Source organism: Diceros bicornis, chromosome 17, assembly GCF_020826845.1.
Source record: "Diceros bicornis minor isolate mBicDic1 chromosome 17, mDicBic1.mat.cur, whole genome shotgun sequence".
In the NCBI taxonomy this organism is placed as follows: domain Eukaryota; kingdom Metazoa; phylum Chordata; class Mammalia; order Perissodactyla; family Rhinocerotidae; genus Diceros; species Diceros bicornis.
Window position 1 is genome coordinate 14,869,980 of NC_080756.1, and position 10,431 is coordinate 14,880,410.

At 33.5% G+C, this 10,431-nt stretch overlaps 1 protein-coding gene across 1 annotated transcript; it reads left to right on the plus strand.

Moving 5' to 3' along the window:
- Positions 1 to 4,000: 4,000 nt before the first annotated feature.
- Positions 4,001 to 4,963, plus strand: LOC131416548 (olfactory receptor 10C1-like). The gene has a single exon (XM_058559222.1). It carries the CDS (start codon positions 4,001 to 4,003, stop codon positions 4,961 to 4,963), a length of 963 nt encoding a protein of 320 aa, XP_058415205.1.
- The last annotated feature ends 5,468 nt before the right edge of the window (positions 4,964 to 10,431 follow it).

Consider the following 10,431-nt stretch of genomic DNA (forward strand, 5'->3'; position numbering starts at 1 on the left):
GAATGTCTTAGGGATTGTGATTGGCATTGCACTGAATCTGTATATTGCTTTAGGTAATAAGGACATTTTAACTAGGTTTATTCTTCCAATCTGTGATCTTGGAATATCTTTCCATTTCTTTATGTCTTCTTTGATTTCTGTCAATAATGTCTTCTTTGATTTCTGTCAATAATGTCTTCTTTGATTTCTTTCAATAATGTCTTATAGCTTTCAGTGTATAGGTCTTTCATCTCCTTGGTTAAGCTTATTCCTAGATTTTTACTCTTTTTGTTGTGATTGTAAATGAGATTGTATTCTTGACTTCTCTTTCTGTTGGTTCATTATTAGTGTATAGAAATGAAACTGAGTTTTGTAAGTTGATTTTGTACCCTGAAAATTTGCTTTAGTTGTTGATTACATCTAATAGTTTTCTGGTCGATTCTTTATGGTATTCTACATATAGAATCATATTGTCCACAAACAGCAAGAGTTTTACTTTTTCCTTTCCAATTTGGATCCCTTTTATTTCTTTTTCTTGCCTAATTGCTCTGGCCAAAACCCCCAGTACTATGTTGAATAAGAGTGACGAGAGTGGGCACCCTTGTTGTGTTTCTGTTCTCGGAGGAATGGCTTGCAGTTTTTCACTGTTAAGTGTGATGTTGGCTGTGGATTTGTCATATATGGCCTTTATTATGTTGAGGTACTTTCTTTCTATACCAATTTTGTTGAGAGTTTTTATCATAAATGGATGTTGAATCTTGACAAATGCTTTCTCTACATCTATTGAGATGATTGTGTGAGTTTTAATCCTCATTTTGTTAATGTGGTGTATCACATTGGTTGATTTGTGGATGTTGAACTATACCTGTGCCCCTGGTATAAATCTGACTTGATCATGTTATATGACCAATTTGATATATTGTGGTATTTGATTTGCCAATATTTTGTTGAAGATTTTTGCATCTATGTTCATCAGCAATATTTGCCTGTAACTTTCTTTCTTTGTGTTGTCTTTGTCTGGTTTTGGTATCGGTAATGTTGGCTTCATAGAAGCTTAGGAAGCTTTCTGTCTTCTTCAATTTTTTATAATGGTTTGAGAAGGATAGATAGTAAATCTTCTTTGAATGTTTGGTAGAATTCTCTGGAGAAGCCAATTGTTCCTTGACTTTTGTTTTTGGGGAGATTTTTGATTACTGTTTCAATCTCTTTACTTGAGATTGGTCTATTTAGATTCTCTATTTCTTCTTGATTCAGTTTTGGGAGGTTATATGAGTCTAACAATTTATCTATTTGTTCTAGGTTATCCAATTTGTTGGCATCCAGTTTTTCATAGTATTCTCTTATAATCCTTCGTATTTCTGTGGTATCTGTTGTAATTTCTCCTCTTTCATTTTCAATTTTATTTATTTGAGCCTTCTCTCTTTTTTTTCTTGGTGAGTCTGGCTAAGTGTTTATCAATTTTGTTTATGTTTTCAAAGAACCAGCTCTTAGTATCATCGATCGCTTCTATTGTTTTTTGTCTCTATTTCATTTATATCTGCTCTAATTTTTATTATTTCCCTCCTTCAGCTGACTTTGGGCTCTGTTGATTCTTCTTTTTCTAATTCTCTTAGGTGCAGTTTAAGATTACTTATTTGAGACTTTTCTTGTTTGTTGACGTAGGCCTACGTCACTATAAATTTCCCTCTTAGCACCTCTTTTGCTGCATCCCATAAGAGTTAGTATGTTATGTTTTCATTTTCATTTGTCTCCAGGTTTTTCTTTTTCTCCTTTAATTTCTTCATCAATCCAATGGTTGTTCAGTATCCTGTTGTTTAGTCTGCATATGTTTATGACTTTCCCAGCCTTTTTCTTATGGTTGATTTCTAGTTTCATAGCATTATGGTTGGAAATGCTACTTGATATGATATCAATCTTCTTAAATTTATTGAGACTTGCCTCATTTCCCAACATATGGTCTATCTTTGAGAATGTTCCACGTGCACTTGAGAAGAATATATAGTCTGCTGTTTTGGGATGAAATGTTCTATATATATCTATTAAGTCCATCTGGTCTCATATTTCCTTTAAGGCAACTGTTTCCTTGTTGACTTTCTGTCTGGATGACATACCCATTGAGGTAAGTGGGGTGTTGATGTTATATTGTTGTTGTTATATTGTTGTTGTCAATTTCTCCCATTACTGTTATATTGTTGTTGTCAATTTCTCCCATTACGTCTGTTAGTAGTTGCTTTATGTACTTTGTTTCTTGTGCATAGGGTACACATATATTTATAAGTGTGATATCCTCTTGGTGGAGTGTTCCTTTTATCATTATATACTGCTATTCTTTGTCTCTCATTGCCTTTTTTATCTTGAATTCTGCTTTGTCTGATATAAGTATGGCAACACTTGCTTTCTTTTGCTTACCATTTGCATGTAGTATCATCTTCCATATATCACATGGATGTGATAAATTAAGTCCTGTCGCTCTAATGTACAGAATATTGACTATAGTTAATAATTGTATATTTGAAATTTGCTAAGAGAGTAGATCCTAAGCATTTTCATCACACACACAGACACACACAAATGATAACTATGTGTGGTAATAGATGTGTTCATTAACCTGATTGTAGTAATCATTTCTCAATGTATATGTATATCAACTCACCACATCATACACTTTAAATACAAACAATTTTATTTGTCAACTATACCTCAATAAAACTGGAAAAAGTAAAATAAAAGAAAATGAGTTCTGCTTCAATCAATGGGGATCCTTGAGAATGAACAAGTTTTTCATTTCATGAGAACATGGCAGAAGTATATCTTTCATATTTTTAAATTATAAATTATTTAAATAATTACATTGGAAATTTGGAATTTCTCTGATCAGGCTTATTTATTTATGCTGCTAACAATTGACACATAGAGAATGAAAAAAGAGAATTGTATCTGTAGGTTTATGGAGCCTACTTTGTGAACCTCATTGTGCCAAGTGATATGACAAAGACCTGAGCAGTCAGTGTCCATTGGAAGAGCCTAAAGAAGACTACTATGACAAACGCCCATAAAGTTCTATAATTTTATTTCAATTGCATGATAGAAATTCACTAAAAACTTTTAGTTTTACACATTGACATTGAAGTGATAGAACTAACAGCAATAGACTATCTCTGGAAAATGTATTCAAAAAATGAAAATCAAATTTACATTGAACATTCATTGTTATTGTTTCTGAACCAATTTCTCTTGAGACAAATATAATTAGGCTGTGCAGTGGATGCAGTCCCTATGGTCTCTAGTCAGAATAGAAATACTGCCTATTCAATCACCATGTTACAATGTGGAATTGTAGGAAGTCTAGAAGTTCAAGAACGAAAAGAAAATTTGTCTTCTAGTTCTAGGTATGTTTTCCTATTCATAATTTCCAGTAAGATCACATTGATGTTGTAGAAAGGAGATTCTGTTCTTTTTCGTTTCCACGGAGTTTAGCTGCCTAATCATTGGCTTATTCTTTTCAAATCACAGTGAGTAAAAATATGTATGAATATGAATAGGTAAATGGCTGGAACTGTAGTCTCTTTGAAACTCTTAAGCATGGCTCTAAGGAAGGTTGTGGAATTGAGAAGACCAGAATAGAGCACCTTTATATTTTACTCTATACACTTAGGTTTTATGTCACTTGTTTAAAATTAGAATCCATTAATATATTACTTACATTATCGCTTGTGTGTATGATTAGAATATCAATAAGATAAAAACAAAAAAAATCAGATTATGTAACTTAAAGCCACTGTTTTTCTAAATTTCTGTGAAAATAACATAAGATTCAGAACTCAAAATCAGGAAAGAGTATTACATCCATTTTAATTGGGTAGTTATTTAGAAAGGTTTAGCAAAAGGAATCTAAGTGTCTAGGTTCTCATGTCAGACCAGTGATCCTAGGAAAGCTCCTTTTTCTGAGGTTTCATACAGACATATGCTAGGTGACTGCACTGATAACTTAGGTTATCTGCCCTCTTTCTTGTCTCCACAGATGTCTGGTTCTGAGCATACAAAGAGTGGAAACCATTCCCTCTGCACCAAGTTCACATTTGTGGCTTTTTCCTCTCTAGCAGAGTTTCAACCTGTACTGTTCATTGTGTTCTTAATCATTTACTTGTTTACTTTGGGAGGAAACCTTATCATCATCTGCCTGATCTGGGTAACCCCTTATCTACACACCCCCATGTATTTCTTCCTGGTTAACCTCTCCTTCCTGGAGATGTGCTATATCACCAGTGTGGTGCCTCAGGTGCTGGTGCACCTGCTGACAGAGACCAAGACCATGAGTGTGGGAGGCTGTGCAGCTCAGATGTATGTATTTACCATCTTGGGACTGACAGAATGCTGCCTGCTAGCAGCCATGGCTTATGACCGCTTTGTAGCTATTTGTTACCCGCTGCATTACACTCTCCTGATGGGTCCTCGTGTGTGTTTGAAATTGGCTGCAGCATCTTGGACCACCGGGGTGGTGGTGGAGTCAGCCCAGACGACCTGGATCTTCACTCTGCCCTTCTGTGGAGCAGGGAAGATTCAGCACTTTTTTTGTGATATCATGCCCATAGTGAAACTGGCTTGTGCTGATACCTCCCACAATGAGATTGTGATATTTGTTGTTTCCGTGCTCTTCATTATGAGTCCCTTTTTCCTCATTCTGTGGTCCTATGTGCACATTCTTGTGGCCATCTTGAGAATCCCTTCAGCAGCTGGCAGACGCAAAGCCTTCTCCACTTGTTCTTCTCATATCCTAGTTGTTTCTCTGTTATATGGCACTGTCTTGTTCAGTTATCTCCAACCTAAGACTGCACACACTCCAGAAAAAGACAAAGCAACTGCACTCATATACACAGTGGTCACACCTTCTCTGAATCCTGTTATCTATACCTTGAGAAACAAGGAAGTAAAGGAAGCCTTTCAAAGGGTAACACAAAGGCACCGTCCTAGACAAACGGCCTAAACCAACCATAGTAGTGGAAACTTAAACTGTTGTCCAGAGAGGTTACCTGAGGTTTTATGTTCCCTCTGCCAATATTAATTGTCATTAAAGTATTTATAAGATAGTAACCAGGAAACACTTGGATCTGTTCTAACTGGAGGTACATCAATTATATTTATGTTTGTTTTCTAAGGATTTGGCTTTTGCCTTCACTTGTTTTTATACGGTTTTCTGTATCATAGAGCTCTTTTCTGGATTAGTGGATATAGCATAGTGTTCAGCAAATACTACTGAAACATTGGATACCCAAATACCATCAAATGAACTTTGATCTATGCCTAAAACTATATTAAAAGTCTAATCCAGTAATCAATTTCCCACGAGCTGAGTACACGTTGGTAGCACATTTTGCTGCACATAATGATGAGGTAGTGAAGTGGTTTGAGACCACAACAAAATAGTCATAGGACACAGAAACATAAAATTCCATAGCTTCCCAAAAAATGATAAAAAAAGAATTGAGTTGCACCAACACTGTAGGAAATAATTTAGTCTTTGTCACTGTGGTTATCAGGAATTTAGGCATACAGACCACTGTGAACGAGATTTCCAAGGAGAAATTTTGCAGGAAGAAATACATTAAAATCCTTAGGCAGGTATTCAGCAAAGGTAAAGAGGATAAATTCCCCATCATGCTCAACATTGTACTTGAGAAACAGAAACAGAAAAATAACAATATGCAGCAAAGTTTCATCTGGAAGTCCAAGCTGAATGAACTCTATGTCCATTGATTGGTTCTTATTTCCCTTTTATAAATCTTATCAAAACTACGCAATAAAGATGATGAAACTAGTAATAACGTGGTTTTTTGTGTGTGTGTTTTTAAAATATGCTGACAACCAAAGAAAGACACTTTTGTCGAATTATATCTATGAGCAAGTGTGTTTTTCTTCCTGCCTAGAATGTCATATGATAGCTAAAGTCATGTAATGGATCAGCTTAGGGATCATCATATCCTGAGAGATATTCCCTTTTTATGAATTTGTATAGTTCCTATTTGCCAATGTGCAATGTAACTGATTGTTTCCAGTTTAACTCCTTACTATATGAATATTTTAAAAATCATGGCAAGTAAATCACATGAATTACCCCTTCTATTGATATTAGAGAAAATATGATTGAAGTACATTCTAAATATCAGTGCCAACTATACCCCGTGTTTGAAAATCTTCTCAACAATACAGTTCTAAGTCCATGTCATATCTACTAATGTTATGCTTTTCATATTTCATTTTTCAGCCAGTTCCTAAATTTAACCTATAATCTCTGGATATTATTCTGTACATTTACTCAACAGGAAAACTTTGTTTATTATTTTTTTTTATCATTATTCTACTTTTTGCTAACAGTATCAATCTACTTTTTTTATCTTTTGATATTAAGTCCAAGAAATGAGTTGATGCTTTCCTAAATCTATATGATATATGGGAAGAAGCATAACTATAGGAAAGATAAATAAAAGAGAAATCAAAAATACTTTCCATAATTTCTTCTTCCTTAATACATAAAGGGATATGCATCATGTATAATTCATTCAAACCATTTTTTGTACAAACGTTAAGAAATTGATCTGCATATCTGGGTGATTTTCAAAACCAGAGTTAGGTATTCTTTGCAATTATTATGCTGGTCGATTTGTCATGAGGCAGTGGTCTTCAATAGTTTCTTATGATCCTTACTGTATTATTTTTGGAAACATCATCACTTTTAACTCTTTGAGATCTACATTTTCTTTACACTCAAATATTTATTTTACCATTTATAAATTGGCCAGATTTAAGCAAACAGATGTTTTTTAATAGATCTTAACAGAATTATCCTGGAAGTTAAAATTGTTGAAAATTGTTGAGTCCTATACTTATCTGCATTATTATCCATATTATTTTTATATTATTATTTAACTTTTTCATATTCTATTATAGGTGTTTATGCCCAGCATTCTTATGATGTACTTATTTAATTGCTTTCTCTAGGGTACTAATTTAAGCACCTGTTAGGAAGAATATTAATTTTATTAATTTCTCCAGTTTTCTTGATCCATCTCTATGTATTATGCTTCTCCTCTTTTACTAATCATTATTTCTAATTATTACTACTAATAATCTTTTACTAATCATTACATAATTCATTACTCTTTGATTGGAGTAATGAAAACTAAAGCTTTCCTGACTTTGAATTTTCACACTTTTATTTTTTAGAGCTGTGTCTTTCAAAATGGTCTTATCCTTACTGAGCTACTTGTTGCTCCTATGCGTAATGCTAGTAATAATAATTATATCACACCATTGTTTCCATAGTTACATATAAAACACCTACCAATGCCTGTAATTTAGTGAGTAATCAACAAAATAGAGATGTTGTTTTATTATTATTTTATTGAAGTCATATTGGCTTATAATATTGTGAAAATTTCAGGTATACATTATTATATATCAGTTTCTGTTAGACTGCATCGTGTTCACCACCAATGGTCTAGTTTTTATCCATCACCATACATCCAGAGATCTTATTTTTATATCATATTAGTTGTTCAGCCTCCCTCACTAGATAAGAAAAGCTGAAAGCATTTCAGGGGAAAACATTTCAGCATTTCAGGTGGAAGGTCTCTTAAGATATATGTTGTCCCTGTATTTAAGAAGCTATGTTACTTGTTCAAGACCCAATTAAAATAAATAGCACTGTTAAACTACCTGGTGATTCAGAATTCAGAGGCCAATGGTAGTGATTCTATTAGATACGATGTGGGGTGATATGTCATAGACTAACTGAAATACCAGAGAAGTCAGATGACGTAGCTTTAATGTGTCTGGATGTGGGAAGAAGTAGGAATGGGGAAGTCTAAGTGCTAGACTCTTATTAAGAGTTACAGAGCATCCTTTATGGTAAATGTAGTAGATGACAGACATTTAAAAGTATATAAATAAAGCATTTCAGAACAGCTCAATCATAAATTAGTGCTTTAACTTGGATAGCATGATTTAAGCAAACTCATCCTGGTTGATACATAACAGATTCAAAACTAAACATAATATTGAGAGAGCCTTAGGTTTTACTTTTATTAGATTGTCTCAATACCTTATATGTATTTTTTCGTTTTCTATGCTCTTAAAATTTCTAAAAATTAGATAATGGTCCAGGATTATTAAATCATTTTTTGATAACGGGAAAAATATATACATAAATGATCAAGCAAAAAATGTGATCAATTGTTTAAATAACCATTATTCCTGAAATCATATTCATGACTCAAAAATCTTTCAAGATCCAGTGCATTAACAAACTGTATGGAAACCTGTAAAATTGTCCAATTACATGTTGTACGTATTTTCTTCAAATCAAGAATCAGAGTTAAAGTAAAAAGGAAATGAAAAAGAAATTATGGCCTAATGCACACATTTCTGGAGAAAAATTATGAAACGATGTGTATCTGTGAAAACATTTTGTTCTATGCTAATATTTTTAAATTCTGGTCATGACACTGAAATAGATTTGAGTTCCTGAAATTCCAGATTATGACCTAGAGTTTGAAATTCCTTAAGAAAAAGTCTGGTTTATTTTACTATTTTGGTTTCACTGGCAGGATATATAGCCATATATGTAGATATCTATATCTATAACAATCTGAAAAGAGTAAATATACTGAGTTAGCATTGTTCTCCTTATTTAACAGTCATTTACAGACAGTTTCCAATTAGCTTCAGAAGTATGCCAAGTTATTGATAGGAGTTTTGGGGTACGAGGAGACCCAATAAATATTACATTTCATTATTAATTTTTAAAATAAGCAAGATAATAAGTTTTTTTCATCTGTAATTGAACTACTTGTAAATGTTAACAACTCTCTAACAGAAACTAAACAACTAGTTTCTATGGAATGTACTTTAATTCAATGATCATATATTTTTTTTTTTTTTTTTGTGAGGAGATCAGCCCTGTGCTAACATCCGTCAATCCTCCTCTTTTTTTGCCGAGGAAGACGGCCCTGGGCTAACATCCATGCCCATCCTCCTCCACTTTGTATGGGACGCCGCCACAGCATGGCTTGCCAAAGCAGTGCGTCAGTGCGCGCCGGGGATCCGAACCAGCGAACCCCGGGCCGCCGCAGCGGAGCGCGCGCACCCAACCGCTTGTGCCACCGGGCCGGCCCCACAATGATCATATTTTTTTAATAGACAAACATTTCCTAATTTGAGCATCAACACTAGTGGTCAATCTCTGCTACAGTTTTCTTTTCATTTTTAAATACAGTATGCAATAATGAACTGGTAGTATTACAAAAAATATAAATGATTAGTTTTAACTAGGTTGTAACCAAGTACAAATAAAGGATTGTAATAACTTTTACATCGCATGCTGCATTAAATATAATTTAAATGAAAAATATTTTATATTCTTGACTAACTAGAATTGGAAACAAAAAGGACAGATTGAAAAAGTTAGCTCAGTTTCTTTCAGATATTCTCAGGAAAAGGAAGCGAGATGAGAAAAAAATCTCTATTGAAGTACATAAAGAAAATTAGCTTCTTTGAAACAAAGATTTTTGTGAAAATAATGCTTGAAAAGAAATAAGATGAATATCAAAGAAACGAAAGCTAAAAAAAGGGAGGAAACTATATATTTGAAGCTAAATTAGATACTCTGGTATTATTTTAGACTCTGTTGTCCATTTCCTTTATGTATAGTGCAATAGCATATTCACTTGTTTGAGAAAGAAACAACCCTGTGCACCATATTCGTGAAGGCTTTTAAACTTGTTGGTTCCATAAGGTGTAGATGAAAGGATTCAGAAGCGGAGCAACTGAGGTATTGAGCACAGCAATTCACTTGGAGAAAGATATTCTTTGTTTGACTGATTTAAGATACATGAAGATGCAGCTGCCATAATAAAGGGATATCACAATCATGTGAGAAGAACATGTTGAAAATGCTTTTTCCTCTGATTAGGTGAAGGGATTGCTACAATGGTGAAGGCAATATGATATTATCATATCATATCAATGATATGATATCAATGATATTATCACCGTTACCAGTCCAAGAATATCACTCCCAAAGGATCACAAATTTATATATCATACAAGTGCTCTCATCAGGCACTAAATATTTTTAAAAATAAAAATACATATTTAAAATAACTACCTTTAACTATGTCTCCAGAGAATTCAGTATAGATTTCCATAGTATGTGTTTCCCTCCCCTACACACATGTTTTGAAATCCCAGATACATAGATACTGATTTGAAAGCAGAAAAAAAAAGATTATTTTATTTCTTAGTAAAAAGTGACAATATAAGATGGAGAACTTAGCTTGTCATAGGAAAAACTGCACCTCAGGCTAAATGCACTATTATTAGTTCTCCAAACATACCAAACTTCTCATGTCTTATATAACCCTTATTTCTTTTCTGAAAGCTGTCTTTTCTCCAAAG